Source organism: Microplitis demolitor, chromosome 8, assembly GCF_026212275.2.
Source record: "Microplitis demolitor isolate Queensland-Clemson2020A chromosome 8, iyMicDemo2.1a, whole genome shotgun sequence".
In the NCBI taxonomy this organism is placed as follows: Eukaryota; Metazoa; Arthropoda; class Insecta; order Hymenoptera; family Braconidae; genus Microplitis; species Microplitis demolitor.
In genome coordinates, this window is record NC_068552.1 from 8,741,351 (window position 1) to 8,759,771 (window position 18,421).

The following is an 18,421-nucleotide window of genomic DNA, read 5'->3' on the forward strand; positions in this document are numbered from 1 at the left end:
TTATTATTATTATTATTATTATTATTATTATTATTATTATTATTATTATTATTATTATTATTATTATTATTATTATTATTATTATTATTATTATTATTATTATTCTTATTATTCTTAATATTATTATTATTATTATTATTATTATTATTCTTATTATTATTATTATTATTATTATTATTATTCTTATTATTATTATTATTATTATTATTATTATTATTATTCTTATTATTATTATTATTATTATTATTATTATTATTCTTATTATTATTATTATTATTATTATTATTATTATTCTTATTATTATATTATTATTATTATTCTTATTATTCTTATTATTATTATTATTATTATTATTCTTATTATTATTATTATTATTATTATTATTATTATTATTATTATTATTATTATTATTATTATTATTATTATTATTATTATTATTATTATTATTATTATTATTATTGTTTCTTTTTTAGTCAAATACTCAGGGGGTTATCCCCAGTAGTCCGACTCTACCGAGGGCCTCACCTGAGCACCAAATCATTACTGCTGCGATGCTTCATCAACAAGACGATCAGCATGTGCAGCAGGCCAAGTTTCGGTGCCTAAGTACACGGAGAGATCCGAGAATGACAGCCTTTTGCATCCGCGTTGCCAACAACTCAACTTGCGATAAACAAGTTGGGATTTTAGCCAATACCGACACAAAAGTCTATTTCATCCCTCCTAGGACGCCAACAATGAGTACGACATGCTTGACACGATAGCCTGGGTAAAGTTTGCCAATTTCAAACAGGAGATTCTAATATATTTCGTGTTTGTGCTCCTCTTTAACCGTGATTTTATACTCAGCCGGATCTGAAAACTTAATAACATAAATGTTACGAGCGGTTTTATCGAAGAACACAATATCAGGTTTATTATTGTCGATTTTTTGCGTTGTTGCGAATGGCACGTTCCAATAAATACGGCAACGGTCATTCTCAACAACTTGCGGATTATGTTCTGGCAGATAAGGCAGCAATGGTGTTTTATCGATATCGTGGGTATGTCTAAGAGAGTAATAAAGTACTTGCAGAACAGCATTGTGACGCTGGATGTTTGCATTTCTTGCCAGCACAGGACATGCTGACAAAAGATGCATAAGCGTCTCTGGATGCTGTTTCAAACCCTACACAGTGTGTTGGGTAGTTGCATGTGGAGCACTTTAGCACGGTATTCGACAGTGATAATAAATCCATCTTGGCAGGCAAAAATATACCCTTCAATCTCGCACATCAGGCCAGCTGACTTAAGGTAGGAAAACGTCATCTAGGTGGACAAGCCATGATCACGCACGTGTTTAAAGAACACGCTGTCCATGTGTGTACGAAACAGGTTTTGCTGCTCAGCGTTACTGACTACCCTCTTAAAGTCTTTCTTACGAAGAGCAATAAGCAGGTTTAATCTTCCGAAACCAAGGGATTTTGCCGCGTATACCGTTGCCTTATATGAAAATGCTTCCTTCAATAGCACTGGCTATAGTCCTAACTTGTTCATCGTAAGTTGAGTTTTTGTCATTGCAGATCCAGAAGGCTGTAATTCTTAGATCCCTCCGTCTCCTTAGGCACAGGAACTTTGCCTGCTGCGCATGTTGACCATCTGATTGATGGAGCATCGCAACAGTAGCAATTTGGTGCTCAGATGAGGCCTTCGGTAGACTCGGGCTATCAAGGATAACCCCCTGATTATTTGAGAAATAATAGTTTATTTTTGCACTGTTAAAAATTTTTCTTACTGAAGTTATCACCAAATCCAAACCAGTCTTAAATAACTCAAAAATTTTAATAATATTTTTGCAATTAAAAAAAATTGTAACACAGTATTCCATTTGCATATAACTACCCAGAGAAGACAGTACCACGGGTCCAGGCTTGGCCCAGGCTTCGGCCGATTTTGTGGAATTCTGGGCCAAGCTTGTAGGCTAGTCTTGGCCCAACCTTGATAGGAGTCTGAAATGATAATATCGGGCCAAGCCTGGTTGCAAGACCTGGCCCATGCTTCGTTGCCAGACCTCGCTGATACATCAACAAATCAAATAAATTTAATTCAAAAAAATTTTTATTATTATTAACTTCGTAGAGTTCATGACCATTAACGTTTAAACTATCTAAGGGTGGTAAATGATGTGAAAAAACTTGGTGATAATTTTGCTGGGCTCTGGGTGTGAACTACCGTCCTTCTGATTGCTGGATCTGAACGTTAGCTACTGGACGAACCTAATACCGTTGAACTACTACTTTTATATGATCTACTTATTAAACCATAGGTATAGCCAAACTTGGGTAATCCTACCTTAGCCCAAGTCTGGGTTGCCATTGGACAGGCAAGGCCGGGGCTCCTAGTCTTGCCCCAAGCTTGGGTAACCATTGTAGTGGACAAGACTAGGGTTCCCAGTCCTGACCCAAGCCTGGGTTGTCATTGAATGGCCAAGGCTAGGTTACCTAGCCCTGGACCAGACTCGGGTAATGATTGGGTAATGATTGGGATGGCCAGGACTGAGTTCCCAATCTTGAGCCAAGCATCGGCCATTATAGGTGCGCCAAAGCTAAGCTTCCCAGTTTGGGCCAACTAAGGCCCCGTCTTTCAACTCTGACAGCTCCTGCATGGGTGTCAAAAGCAGATTTTTTTATTAAGTGTTTCAATATCTGCATGAATACTGTGTTTTGAGAAGATATCAAAATTTTTAATAGTGAAAAATAGATTTTTCTTAATTATATTTTTATTTGATTATTTTTACCTTAGTCATATATTTTTCGTTAAATTTAACCAGTGAAAATTATAAAAAATATATTCGAATATAAAATAGTTCGAAGTGATGTGTATTTACATACTTGTAAAGCAAAAGAAATATTGTTTTATTTTTAATCATTTATCTCAGGCTTCACGATTGCAAATATCATCCCTATAATGATGTTGGGGCGAAAGCAAAGCCTAAAAGGTGATCCGGTTTTGGCCGATTATGGCCCGGAAGAAGCCCTGAATGAAAGTGCTGATATAGAATGGGTAAATAAGGTAATTCATTTCAAGTTTTATCATAAACTACTATAATCTAAATGTACTACCCAAGTCGATAAGTTTCAGCATTATTTCAAACTAATTAAGCTGAACTGAACCCTAAATAAAGCTGACTTCACTGAGTTGAACCTTACTTGAAACTGACTCCGCTTAATTGAGCCTTAAATTAAACTTTCTAGCCTGCTAGAGGAATTAAGTTGAATTGGATTCAACCAGAACAAGCTTAAATTTCAAACTTACATTAAATTTTCAGGTTGCTTTAAAACTAAGCACCCTACAGTAGCATTAAACAGAGATTGAATTCAAACTGAATAATATGTAGGTCATTTAGTTCAAAACTAGCTTCAGCTTTAAGCTTATTTTCAAGCTGGATAAGCTGCTATTTAACAAAATTTTGGCTCAAATTAAAGCCAATCAGCCTGCTAAAGTACGAGAGAGACAGTGAATTCATGCTGAATAAGCTGTTAGATTGTTCAGCTTAAAACTAGCTTACACTTTGGAGTTATTCTAAACCTGAGCAACCTGCTACTTGATAAATTTGTAAGCATGAATTCAAGCTGAACAGCTTGATTTGATTGTAAAAGTGAATTGATTCATTCGATCTTATGTAGAGTACTTCTAAACTTAGTAGTCACTGTCGGTTGCGTAGCCTATTATAACTAAATTTTAGTTATGACAACAAAATACACTGGTCCCAAAAATTAAGGGATAGAAAAAAAAAATTGAAATTTTTGGGTGATTTTCAACATGCTCTAACTCGATGAAGAATGATTGTAGAGTGAAAATAAAAGAATAAATTGTAGTCTCAAGTACCTAATTTTCAGTTGTAGACCTCATATTTTTTTGTCATAAAGGGTTCCGAAGTAATCTTAAGAAAACCGACAGAAAAAAAATTTTCAAAATTTTTGCTCTTTCAACAAGTCTATGGGCTTCAATGAATTTTTTTGGATAATTCGACCATATAAATCGTTTAGTAAATTTTATGCCCTCTAATTTGCCAACCTCTAAAAGTCTCTACGACGATTTGATGCCGAGTTATCATGGATCAAAGCAAAAAAGTCCATTTTGGCTTTGATAATCAATAACTCCGGACGTATTGGTCGTTCAGAGAATGGAAGTAGGGTTTTGAAAACTGAAAAACATTCTCTGTAAGACAAAATTAGTGGCTTTTGATGGAAAATTTTTTTTTAAGCGATGATGTTTATTAAAAAACAAGTAAAAATTCGCATAATTCAAGGATATTCGGAGATTTTGCTATAACTTTAGATATAACGGATGAACAAAGGATATCATCGTTTTTGTTTCAATCTCAAAGTGTCCTGAAAAAACCCTGGAAATTTCAAAGCGCTGTGATTTTTCTTTCTTAGTGTCCCGAAGCTTTAAATTGATCGATTTTGCCAAAAAATACCATATTTGGTAGTTTCTCGGTTTTTGTTCATTTTTCCGATTTCAAAATGTTTTTTTCACCAATAATCTTGAATTTCTTGATTAAAAAGATTGATTATCGGAAAAAATTGAGAAAAAAAAAATTTTGAAATTTTTTTTTGTTTTTTTCAAAATTTTTTTTTTCAAAAAATTTTTTTTTTTTTAAATTTTTTTTTTTGTTGTATCCGCAATGATTTATCATTGTCAAAAAAAATTCCTCATTTTTTTTTACCGTCGGTATGTGTGTAAGAAGGGTAAATTTGACCGAGCAACCTCCACGTGGTACGCTTTGGGTAACGCTAATGCGTTATCGGCTTCGCCTCGGCAAATAATTACATGTGATCTAACACTTATCTTATTTTACAGGCCTATGTGTGTCATATACTATTTAATTTGTTTGCACTGAAAGATGATATTTTGTTAATAGTAATACTATTAGGTTCTAGTCATCATCTAAAAATGAAATAAACATTGTAGACTATGAATATAGCAATACTTTCTTTGCGTGAAGGTTATACTTGTATATTATCTATACAATGTTTTGTCTAATCAACTATCTGGAGTTCTTCAAGAAAGTAATTCGTTGTCTCTTTTTACCCTCACTCCTAGAAAATGAGCCTAATTCCATGCCATGACTACATACTAACATGTATCACAAGATATTCATGTATGAAATTAACTTATTCTATCGATTGAGTAAAAAATCTACCTTCCATTTCGGTTGCCGAATGGCCTTTTTTATTTTTAATTTAATTTTACAAAGGAATATCATCTGTCGCAGCTGAATTCGATATAATCGAACTGTCAAAGTATATAACCTTGTGTTCAAATTTCTTTGGAGAAGTATATAATACCATTGCATTTTAAAGGAGCACCGGCATGGCTTATATTAAAAAAAAAATTTCACTAACAAAAAGCTTGGTTTGTTTTTCCGCTCTAAGTCCTTGTTAGAAAGTTACAGGGCTTTTGAGTGAGCAAATAAAATATTTATGAAAAAAATCCAAAGTATTTTTTTCAAGTCAATGAAATAATTCTTTGCAGCGGTAGCAAAAGCATAGCTTTTATAGAAAATAAAATTCCCTACAAAAAAGCATTCATGTGTTTTTCTGCACTGAATCCTTGTTGGAAAGTTACAGGACGTTTTTAGTGAGCAAATAAAATATTCATAAAAAAAAAACCAAAGATTTTTTCTAAGTTGATGAAACAATTTTTCTCAGTGGTAGCAACGTAATGGCGTTTAATTTTCGCCCTTACTATGGTAACTTCATATGGTACTTCTACGGTACTACATATAAGATTACTTATATAAGCCCGTTTCATTTTTCGATATTAATTCCTTAGAGATATTGTTAGAATTTCGAAGTTCTCCAAATCGACTTTATTTTTTACTGATTTTTATTATACTCAGAAAAAGAACTGAAACATAGTTGACTCCGCTGGGCAACCTCTGAACTTCCCACTCTTCTAAGCTCAGAGAGCTCGATAACGTTGTTATTTATGAATTCTTCAGCCCAAAAAACAGTTATTTTCTAATTTAGAATACACTTACATGGAAATCTAAGATGGCAAAATAATGATTTTTCCTACCCAGGAAAAAATGATCAGACTTAATCAGACATGAAAAATGGCCATGCCTGACCAGGCCTGGCCAGACATGTTTACGTCTTATCATGTATGTTCATGTCTGTTTAGGCCCATCCGGGTAAAAAATTAAAGATAAAAAATGGCAATAGATAATTATATAGAATTATAGATAACTATATTATACAATTATATATAATTATTTCTATAAAAAAAAAAAAAAAAAAAAAAAAAAAATTCGGGCGCGTGCAGGATTTGAACCGTGGACCCTACGCTCGGATGTTTAACCCGCTTCCCGTTGACCTAAGAGATTGACTTAAAAAGTTAGTTTCGTATGAACTTCAAGTAATAAAAAACTTATACGTGATAGATTCTTGGTCAACAAAATTTTATATGTTATACATGATAGATTTTTAGTCAAGAAAATTTCATATCTAATTTATTAATTATTTATTAATAGTTATAAGAAATTCTATATCAGTTATACATAATTATAACTACGTTAGCTATATGTAATTATAACTAAGGTAGATATATTTAATTATAACTAAGATTTTAAATTTAATCCCATATATCAGGCTTGATCAGACATGGGCAGGTATAATCAGGTCTGATTTTTATAAGTAGCTAACGATGCGTCATAGAAATAATTGGCAGGCATATTTTTGTAGGTAATTGAATGCTCTACAAAAAAAGTTTCTTATCATTTTTTGATAAATCTATTTGTTTAAAAGTTATTTGAGGTTGAAGTCGAATTCATATCAAATTTTGAGATTTTTTTTATTTTTCCGGCAAAACTATCAGACCTATTTCAAAATATTATAGGACCTTTTGTGTAGAAAATTTTTTTCCCTCGAAGTTATTTTTGTAAAATTTTTTCGAATTCCGCATTGTTTTCTAGTTATTTTTATTTTAATGTCAAGCTCTTAAAATCGATCAGAAACCTATTTCTTTTCTGAGCTTGACATTAAAATAAAAATAACTAGAAAACACTGCGGAATTCGAAAAAACTTTACTCGAATAACTTCTAGGGAATAAAATCGTCTATAAAAAAGGTCCTATGATATTTTGGAATAGGTCTGATAGTTTCACCGGAAAAGTAAAAAGATCTCAAAATTTAATATGAATTTGACTTCAACCTCAAATAACTTTTAAACAAATAGATTTATCAAAAAATGATAAGAAACTTTTTTTGTAGAGCATTTAATTACCTACAAAAATATGCCTACCAATTATTTCTATGAAGCATTGTTCGCTACTTATAAAAATCAGAAGACGAAAAAAAAATTTTTTCCATGTTATTCTTATGGAAAATAGAAAAGTGCAATGCGGAACCTCTTAATGTTAATATTAAGAGTTCTAATTTTCACAGGCGTCTTTTTTTATCTAAATGAAACTTTTGAACCTGTTTGCGAAAAAAAAAAAATTATTATTTTTTGAATCACCCGAATGGACCGGTATGATCAGGCCTGAGCGTATTTAACGCTTCAGACATGAACAGACACGGACAAGCATGAACAGACATGAACAGGCATGGTAAAGTCTGATCATTTTTTCCCGGGTAAGCAATCTAGTTTCTACAAGTATATTAATGTTGTGATTTTTTTTTTCCTTAGGTAGATTTTTTTGAAAATCTAGGAATTGTATTTGTCATCATGGTATATTTTTTGAAGAATTTTGTCATAATCTATCAGAATTGGTTAAGTAGAGTTCAAAAATACCATTCGTTGAAAAATTTATATACTCCCTAAAAATGAATTAGTGAAATTCTGGCGAATCAGTAGATAGTCACTATTTCTACAGCTATAAGTACACTACTAATTCAACCAGTGGTATACGTATAGCTGGTTTCCAATTAATATTCACTAATGTGAAGTGAATTTCACTGATTCATTTTTACAGAGTATGTAAACATATTTCTATGCAACAGAACTGACTTTGAGGACTTGATTACTACTACAATTCTTATATTCCAATGTTAACGAAATTTCCTATAATTATTCTATGAGCGATTTTCTTGACCAAGTTCGAAGATGGGCTAGATCGGTTGATTAGTTCAGAAGTTACTACTGTTTGAAATTTTCACCATATTTCAATAAAATCAGTTTATCACTGTAAAACTTCATATAACTTTAAAAATAAAAGTTACAAACAATTTCTGTAAAAAGTACCTTGAAGCTTGTTCAATAATCTTTAATTTTTTATCTTAATCTTTATGTTTTCATAAGGTGATACGCGTTAATGTTTGCGACAAAATATCCAACGACAAAATATCCCCACGTCAAAATATTCTCGTGACAGAATTATTCTGCGATAAAATATCCTCAAGAGTAAATATTTTTATGACAGAATCATTTGAAAAAGTTAAAAATAAAAGAAAAATATTTCAATTAAAAAAAAAATTTCTTTCGTTTAAAAAAATTGTATTATCAAGTAAATAGTTAAATCTGATTGCAATATTCGGTACATAAATAACTTAAAAATTATTCATGTCAAATTTGTGATTTCCGAAACTTGAATTTTGACGCCGTTGATTAATTTAAAACCCCGACAAGCACGCTGGGTACAAAGTACCCTCCCCAAAATTTTATTTTGTTAAAATTTATAACATACGTAACGTATTACTGTACGATGATCGGTGTAGCTCAATAAGTTATAGATCAAATAGAACGGAATATAGTATAGTGTCGGATAGCTCATCTGGTAATGCACTCGGTGCGATACCGACATGGTCTGGGTTCGATTCCCAGTTCATGCTATCTATATTTTTCTCAATTTCTTTATAAATTGTCTTAGTGTGAAGGTTTGCATGTTTTAGGTTCCACTATATAAAATTGGACATATATAATACACATGTCCGACACTTGCGAGACACATGTCCGACACTTGTTAAAAACATGTCCGATACTTACGAGACACATGTCCGACACTTGTAAGATCTATGTCCGAAACTTCTACGACACTTGCGAGACACATATCTGACACTTGTGAGACACATAGCCGACATATGTAAGACACATGTCCGACACTTGCGAGACACTCGTGAGACACATGACCGACATTTGTGAGAAACATGTCCGACACTTGTGAGACACAAGTCTGACACATGCGAGACACATGTCTGATACTTGCGGGATACTCGTGAGACATGGCCGACATTTGCAATACTCTCGTGAGACACATGGCCAACACTTGTGAGACACTTGCTAGACACATGGTCGACAGATGTATGACTCGTGGCCAACATATGTAAGACACATGTCCGACACTTGTGAAACACTCGTGAGATATATGGCCGACACTTGCGAGACACATGGCCGACATATGTAAGACACAAGTCTGACACTTGCGAGACACATGGCTGAAACACGTCGGACAATTCGAGACACATGTTCGACACTTGTCAGACAAGTGACCGACACTTCTAAGACACTCGCGAGACACAATCTGACACTTGCGAACACTAGTGAGAGACACGTCAGACACTTGTAAGACACATGGTTGAAACAAGGACTCAGAGAAGAAAAACCCATGAATGCTTTTTTGTGGGGAATTTTATTTCCTATAAAACTAATGCTTTTGCTACCACTGAAAAGTATAATTTCATCGATTTGAAGAAAATACTTTGGGTTCTTTTTTTAATATTTTATTTGCTCTCTAAAAAAGTCCTGTAACTTTTTAACAAGAACTTAAAGCAAAAAAGAAACATGAATGCTTTTTTGCAGCAAATTTTATTTTCTATAACACTCATACTTTTGCTACCACTGAGAAGAATTATTTAATCGACTTGGAAAAATACTTTGGATTTTTTTTTTAATATTGTATTTGCTCTCTAAAAAAGTCCTGTATATTTTTAACAAGGACTTAGAACGAAAAAATACATCAATGCTTTCTGGTAGGAAATCTTTTTTCCTATAACACCTGTGCTTTTGCTACCACTAAGAAGAATTATTCAATTAACTTGAAAAAAATACCTTAGATTTTTTTTTTAATATTTAATTTGCTCTCTAGAAAAGTCCTGTAACCTTTGAACAAGGACTCAGAGCAAAAAAACACATAAATTCTTTTTTTTAGCGAAATTTATCTTTTATAACACCCATACTTTTGCTACCACTGAGAAGGATTATTTAATCTACTTGAAAAAAATACTTTGGATTTTTTTTTAATATCTTATTTGCTCTCTAAAATAGTCCTGTAACTTTTTAACAAGGACTCAGAACGAAAAAATACATCAATGCTTTCTGGTAAGGATTTTTTTTTCCTATAACACCCGTGCTTTTGCTACCGCTGCAAAGAATTATTTCATCGACTTGAAAAAAATACTTTGAATTTTTTTTTTTTTAATATTTTTATTTTTCTCTAAAAAAGTCCCGTAACTTTTTAACAAGGACTCAGAGCAGAAAAACATATCAATGCTTGTTTGTAGGGAATTTTATTTTCTACAAAGGTATGCCTTTGCTACCGCTGCAAATAATTATTTTATAGACTTGAAAAAAAAATACTTTAGATTTTTTTATAAATATTTTATTCACTCACTAAAAAAGTCCTGTAACTTTTTGACAAGGACTCAGAGCGGAAAAACAGACCAACCTTTTTGTTAGTAAATGTTTTTTTCAGTATATGCTATGCCGGTACTTTTTTAAAATGCAATGGTATTATATCCTTGTCGAAAATAGACTGAATTTTGTTGACATTTTCATGTCGCTTAACTTAAATTTACAATTTTATAAATTTATGAATTTTCTTTTTTCAAACACAGTCGTTTTTTTAAATTCATGTTGTAGCTTTCTAAATCTCATCTAATTTTTTACATTTTTTTTTCTTAAAAATTGTCATGGTGCTTTTAGCGTTTTCCTCCAAATTTTTAACCCTGAGGTTACCGCTAGTTCTACAAAGAAATTCGAACATAAGGTTACATACTTTGACAGTTCGATCATATTGAATTGAGCTGCGACAGATGATATCTACTTGTAGAATTAAATTTAAAAAAAAAACGAATAGCCAATCAGAGTTTCGCAAATTTCGCGCATCTTTTAGCAGGGTAAACTCATCGGCTCTATTTATTACTAATTTTAGGAAACATCCATAAATTACGTAACACATTTTGAGTGGGGGAGGGGCTTTTCAATTTGTTATGCAATGTTACGTTACGGGAGGTTGTCAATTCAACATACATTGAATAACAAAAATTGAATTATATTGCTCAGATTAAGAATAAAAAAAAATTCTAGTCGTACGTGTCGAAGAATTAGTTCTCTGTAAATTTTTTGACTCTCCCCTGTTTTTAACAACTAAAGAGAACCGAAGGAGAATTATATGAGATTTCACATCCTCATTCAATTCCATTTAAATTCAATTGTCTTTTGGTACTCTTCTTGTGACAATATAACCCGTTTTACACGTTGAAAATATCAAAAGAGAATCAATTAAAAAATGTTCTAGATCCTCATTCGACCGTTCTTTCTTCTCTTTTAATAAAAATTAATTTTTTTTTAAAAGAAATAATAAATTCTCAATAAATATTAAATACAAACCCGAGTAAACAAATTTCAAACAAACAAAATTTAATAAAATTTTTTCTCCGCCAAGTAATATAGAAATATAGAAGATAATACAGAAATTATAACTAGATTAAAAAAAAGAGAGTTCTATTTCGACGTTTTTAATCTGTTGTTCAATTATTTTGGTAATACAGGGGTAGTCAAATGTCACGATCGGAGAGAGTGAAGGTGACGGGCGAAGGGTTATTATTAATTAATTATTTAGTAAAATTACCCACAATATTTATTCTATTACTCAACCAAGGAGCCTGATAGGACCGTCACGTGGCTAGTGTGAGAATGTTTAATATTTGGCAAGTTTTGATTACTAAATAAGTCTATTTTGTACCGAGCGGAAGTACGATAGACAATCCCAATCGTTGACCTGCGTGGCTTTAGGGTAGGTCAGGGATTTTAAAGCGAGAGGGAAGCAGGTAGGTAAATATGGGCACTCGAGAAGTCCCTGTTCTTTTACGTCTGTCTCTTTCTGTACCCGTTAACTTAGGAATGTTAGAGTAAGAGGTATAAATAAGAGAAAGATAATTTTTAAAAAAAGAAAAGAATCTGTATATTCTTATAAAATTATAATGTTGTTTACATGTGTATACTAAAATTAACAATTATGATTAACTTACCACTCAGCTTGAGGTGGTTTACAATCTCGCTGATCACACTCTCTCACAATTCACCACTTTGAATTTTATGATCGCGGAATTGTTTTTGTTTGATTCGCTGCGACCCTGCCCGTGGCTTAGGGATTTCACTCAGCGGAATTTGATGCACTTTTCGGACTCGGAGCTACTGGGGTGCCAAGCGGATACACTCCCCTATCTGTCGAGTACGAGTATAAGTATTTAATTTTATTTAGGATTTCGATCTAGGAGTCTGGTTTCCTAGGCTATAGACCGTCACGAGACCGATGATCCTGATGAGTCGAATCGACCGCGATTTTCGCAAGGTTAAAATCTAGGTATTTGGCCAAGGAGCCCGATTGCCTAGGCGGTGGACCGTCACGTGGACAACGATTAAGATTTTATCTCTGATTCGCGGTACTAATCGGACTTGGGCCGATAGAACTAATCAGAGATTTTAACTTATAGAACTTCGGAGCGAGTGACTCGAGATCTGACAGAGGTTAGTTCAGATTAGCGATTGACTGCCTTCTTTAGATTTTCGGCAGTTTATATACTCTAGTTTTGATGGGAAAGTCATGTGTTTTCTAATGCAATCGTTGGGTACAGCTCATCATCTTCGACAAACAAATGACTAAGTTCCGGGTATAGTTTTCTAAAAATTTAGAAAAGTCCATATATGGAAATTGGATGATATCGTTTTTGTAAACAACAAAGAATGTGTAAGTGCTCTAATACAAAACGAATGATCATGTACATAGGTCCGAGTTTAGTCATATCATTAGAACATACGCGGCGATTTCGAAATATGGAAATTGGATGGTCGTAAAATTTTTATGACCGTTGAGTTAATTAGAGGTCCGGTGCACACGTGCAGGTGTCCCGCTGAGTCGCAGCTATACATATTTTTCGGTACTACGCCCGTACACGCATACACATTCTCTTATGAATGTATTGTAAATAGATGTACGCAGGTAATGTGGATGCAAGATGAGTATACAGCTAGGTGACGTAGTTGGGTTTGAGAAAGGGGCTCTGCCCTTTTTGATGGAGAGAGAGTGAGACAGGTATATTGTCTTATCTATCGATCTTTGTCTATTCTTACTCATCGTGCATGCACTTACATAGGTACCTGCAAAAGGTGAGAGGATCTTAATACGAAGATTTTGGGTGCGGCTAGTATATCTTTTCATAAAGAAAATTAAAAAAAATAATGTTATTTCAGAAGTTAAATCGCAATTCGTATGTATCAATCGTTACACAAATATGCGAATGACTGACATTTTAATCGAATTAGAAATTTTAAATTCAGTGAAAAAACGCTGAAATTATCAACGACCGCACACGCTTTAGTGGGATTCGATCCTGGAACCCTACGAACGAATGACTGACGCTTTAGCGACTAGGCTGCGCAACTGACAGTGACTTCTTAATTTAGTTGTTACATAAAATTAAAAGAATACATTCGCTTAAAAAAAAAAAAAAAAAAATAAAAAAACAAATATAATTGAGAATTTGCTTTTAGTAACGACAAAAAAATTTCGTATTTTATTTCTTTTTTGTACTTTAAGATCCTGTATGTAAGTAATTGTGATTGTCAGCTCAAATCTATTCAATAAATTCGTATGCCTATATATATGACCGTATATGCCTTGATGTAGCCATATATAGGCATTAGGGTGTACATTATTTCCAAAATTAGATTTTTTCAATTGGCCATTATATAAATCATTGATTTGTGATCCAAAACGATGAAAAAGTATACTCCAATGCCATTTAACCCTGCCTGAGCAATGATACTTTCCCATTTCAGTACAATGAGAAAAATTTACCGCTCTTTAAATAATGTTTCTTATATTTTTTTGAAATGTTATTGCTCTCTAATATATAGAGAAACAGTTGAAAGCTATGTAAACTTTTTTGTAAGTAGTTTATCATTCTTTAATGAATGTGTCCCATGTTTTTTTCGTAAATCAAACCATATAGGAAATATTAAGTAACTTACAAAATTATAAGCATTGTTCGTATATAATTTGATCATATTTTTAGAATTATACTAAAAATAATTTGAAATCGTACTATGTACCAAGTTTGTTTTAAATTTCTTTTTTGTGTAAAGGAATTCACCAGGGTATTGATATAACGATGCTTTATTGAAGCCAAGTAAAGTATCTAATCTGTAAACGCAAACATGAATATTTGTTTTTGGGTAGGTTTCGTCGGCCAATGCTCTTGAAAACGATTCGCAGATTTTTAATTAATTGGTTTTTGATTCATGAAACTTTTTAAGTGAATTTTTTTAGAACGAAAGAAAATCAAAAGCAAATCATCGTCCATACGTATTGTTTCTGAGAATAAGAAACTTCGGATACAGAATTTAGAACAGCTTAGAGACAACTCAAAAAGCAAAAAAAAAAAAAAAATAAATAAACATGAAGAGAACATCAGAGTATAAAAAGAAATCTAAGGAGAATGCAGGAGAATCAAAAAAACAATTTTAAATACTTAAGAGAACCCAAAGAAAACTAATAATTCCACTCAGGCATGAATATATAGCAATTATTTTGTGCGAAAAATTTGAGTTCCAATTATTCAAGACCTTTTTCTGTTGCGACAAAATAATTATGTTTTGTATCAAATCCTTTAGGGATACGGGGGTCTCGTCATTTGTTACGATTTGTTAAATACTGGCGGGGGGGGGGGGGGAGGTCTCAAAAATCTTCAAAATGTGTTACGTAATTTATAAATACTCCCAATGAGGGCAGACGAATGAATTGAAACTCCGCTCAGTTAAATTTTACTGTTTGTTTCATTTGCAGTAGTCATAGACGTATTGACGATACAGTATATTGATGGTAACTAACTGACAGACTTACACAAAAAAAAAGGATATCTCCGCTCAAGAAATTTTTTTTTGCCACAAAAATACTTTTTGTAATTCAGAATGAAAACGAAAATTTTCTTAAATTTAGTCATCTTGGCATAAGATTTTTTTTTATTTAGCCGATATAATATATAGGACATTCCACTCCAAATCGGATGGTTTCAAAAGTTGATTTCTCTGATTTTCTTAATTTTTGGGTATTTTTAAGTACTCCTCAAAAGAGGCTTCCTGATAAATTTTGATATTTTTTTAATCAATGGTTCAATAAATCGATTTTAGAAAAAACCACTCTTTTTATGGATTTTTCATCATAACTTTCGTAATAATGGTCGAAATTCAATGTTTTTTACTCAAAATTTTCGATTTTAGATGGCCTTTACAGCAAAAAAAACAAATGAAGTATACGGAATGGTTTTAATCGAGATTTTTGAATTTTAAGTTTCCAACTGTGTTTTTAAAAAAAGATGCATCCTTCGATTTCCTCGAAAATTTTCTGTCTTAAACTTTCATCCATTCTGCAACGTGTAAGTCCAATCCGGTAGTTGGCCTTCCATAATTACTATTTTTTTTCGATTTTTGAAAATTGAAATAATTTTTTTTTTCGCTATAAATGATTATTAGTGCCGAATTTTGACTCTGTATACTCGTTTTTCTTGCATATCATAAATTGATTTGAATATTTTCTTGTTCTGAGCAGAGATTTAAGATCAGTCAATAAAAGTTGATGCTATTTATGAGCAATTATAATAAATGTTTTTATTTATTAAGAAGCAACGATTTCAAAGCAAAAGAAACATTAGATTTGCTATACAATACAGCTAAGACCATTACAGGAGCTCAAGGATTTCATATAATTATTCAAAAAAGCGACGAAACTGTATTACAAACGTTTTTAATTATTTCCGTGTTCTTTCAAAAATTTTATAGTAACGGTTGTTTCATGATTAGCGCTTTTTCGAATAATTATATGGAATTGTTGAGCTCCTGTAATAATCTTAGCTGTATTATATAGCAAATCTAATGTTTCTTCTGCTTTGAAATCGTTGCTTCTTAATAAATAAAAACATTTATTATAATTGCTCATAAATAGCATCAACTTTTATTGACTGATCTTAAATCTCTGCTCAGAACAAGAAAATATTCAAATCAATTTATGATATGCAAGAAAAACGAGTATACAGAGTCAAAATTCGGCACTAATAATCATTTATAGCGAAAAAAAAAATTATTTCAATTTTCAAAAATCGAAAAAAAATAGTAATTATGGAAGGCCAACTACCGGATTGGACTTACACGTTGCAGAATGGATGAAAGTTTAAGACAGAAAATTTTCGAGGAAATCGAAGGATGCATCTTTTTTTAAAAACACAGTTGGAAACTTAAAATTCAAAAATCTCGATTAAAACCATTCCGTATACTTCATTTGTTTTTTTTTGCTGTAAAGGCCATCTAAAATCGAAAATTTTGAGAAAAAAACATTGAATTCCGACCATTATTACGAAAGTTATGATGAAAAAACCATAAAAAGAGTGGTTTTTTCTAAAATCGATTTTTTGAACCATTGATTAAAAAAATATCAAAATTTATCAGGAAGCCTCTTTTGAGAGGTACTAAACAATACCCGAAAATTAAGAAAATCGGAAAAATCAATTTTTGGAATCGTCTGATTTGGCGTGGAATGCTCCATATGTTTCTTAAATTAAGAAATATTTTCTTGCAGTGAGAAAAGTAAATATTTTGCCTCAAATTATAATGAATTGTTCAAACAGTAAGATACTTTTTCTTAAAAAATAATTAATTTTGAATCGAGATGATCTGTGATTCTAGTCAAGAGTTGAAAGTACTCGACTCAATGGTAAGGAATATCTCGGTTTAAGTTTTTTGTTGTGTTGCGGCAAGTAAACGTAGACGTTTGAACCAACAGTAGCTGCGCTCACGGCTCAACGTAAAAATTCTCTCGGAAAAGCCAACTATTCTATACTAAAGTGGGGGTAGTGTAGACTCTACAATGTACAATGTGCTTAATGGATATCGGTAAAGTAAACGAACGTTCAGGAAATGATCGGGTGGCATAACTGGTAAAGCTCTTGCGTGATGCTAAATCGGTCTGGGTTCGATTCCTACCATGAGCAAACAATTCATAGTCCAAGAGCCAGTGAGCGGATACCTTTATGAATTTGACCAGACCTGAGTTTTTGCACATTGAGGCACCTATACCTACCGTACATAAGGTGGGGACTCACTAAGCCCAAAGTGGTGGACACGGCGAGTGCGCAGGTAAGACAGGTATCGATTTTTGGCAAATTTTGAATTCATTTGACCATGTCTGCCGTTTTGAAACTTTAAAATATATTATTATTATTAACAGAAAATAATAATGGCAGATCATTATCGTGGCAGACAGTTTTGAAAATGCTAAAGAAAATCGGTCCATCAGTTGACCCTGCGGGTCAGCCCCAAAACTTCCCGCTGTTTTCGAGCTCCTCGAGCTCAAGGAACACGAAAACATCGTGGTGAATACATCTTCGAGCTCGAAAATACTTTTGTATGCTTTTGTTTTCGGAAAATAACGTTTTTTACCATTTTTTCTCGTACGATATCTCTCGAACTAATCGACCGATTGAGACGGTTGCAGTGGCAATCGACGTGTTTTATTTAGTTGTAGTGCTGATCAAATTTTGAAATTGGTTTATCGAGTTGTTCTTGAGAAATTAAAAAAAAAAAACAAAAAAAAAAATTTTTTTTTTAATTCTTTCGACAACGGTTTCTCTTGAACAAATGAACTGATTTTGATGGTTGATGTGGCATTCGACGCGGCTTATGAAGCTTTAGAGCCCAGTGAATTTTAAAATCAATCCATTGAGCACATTACAAGTTATTAAAAAAAATCATTTTTGAAAGAAGTTTATTTTTGAATTATCTTTAAACGAGCTCTATCGATCAAACTGAATTTTTTTTAGCTTTTAGATATTGACAAGCCGCGTTAAATGAAACCTTGACGATCAAAATCGGTTCATCCGTTCAAAAGTTATAGATATTTATATACGTACGTACACTTTGACATCATCTTGATATTAGTCAGAATAGCTTCTTAGAACCTTAAAACGTCAAGATCTCTTAGAAATTCGATTTTTAAAATTTAACCGAAACTAATAACTTCCCGAATTTTTGAAAATTTGCAATTTTTTTAGCGAAGAGTTAAATAGGAAAGGGTTTGGCAGAGCGGCTTCCTAAGCCAATTATTACTTTTTGTGGCTTTCAAACATCAGATTACTTTATGTTTGTCCTATTTCAAACAAATTTAT

The 18,421-nt window shown here is 32.4% G+C and overlaps 1 protein-coding gene across 1 annotated transcript in view; it reads left to right on the top strand.

Annotated features, from left to right (window-relative positions):
* The window catches only part of LOC103578709 (sodium leak channel NALCN), a 412,027-nt gene that overhangs the window by 1,765 nt on the left and 391,841 nt on the right, over positions 1–18,421 (top strand). The window contains exon 3 of the mRNA XM_053741341.1: positions 2,918–3,051. Within this exon, the coding sequence (XP_053597316.1) occupies positions 2,947–3,051 (105 nt within the window). The 5' untranslated portion in view covers positions 2,918–2,946. The remainder of the gene's footprint in view (positions 1–2,917; positions 3,052–18,421) is intronic.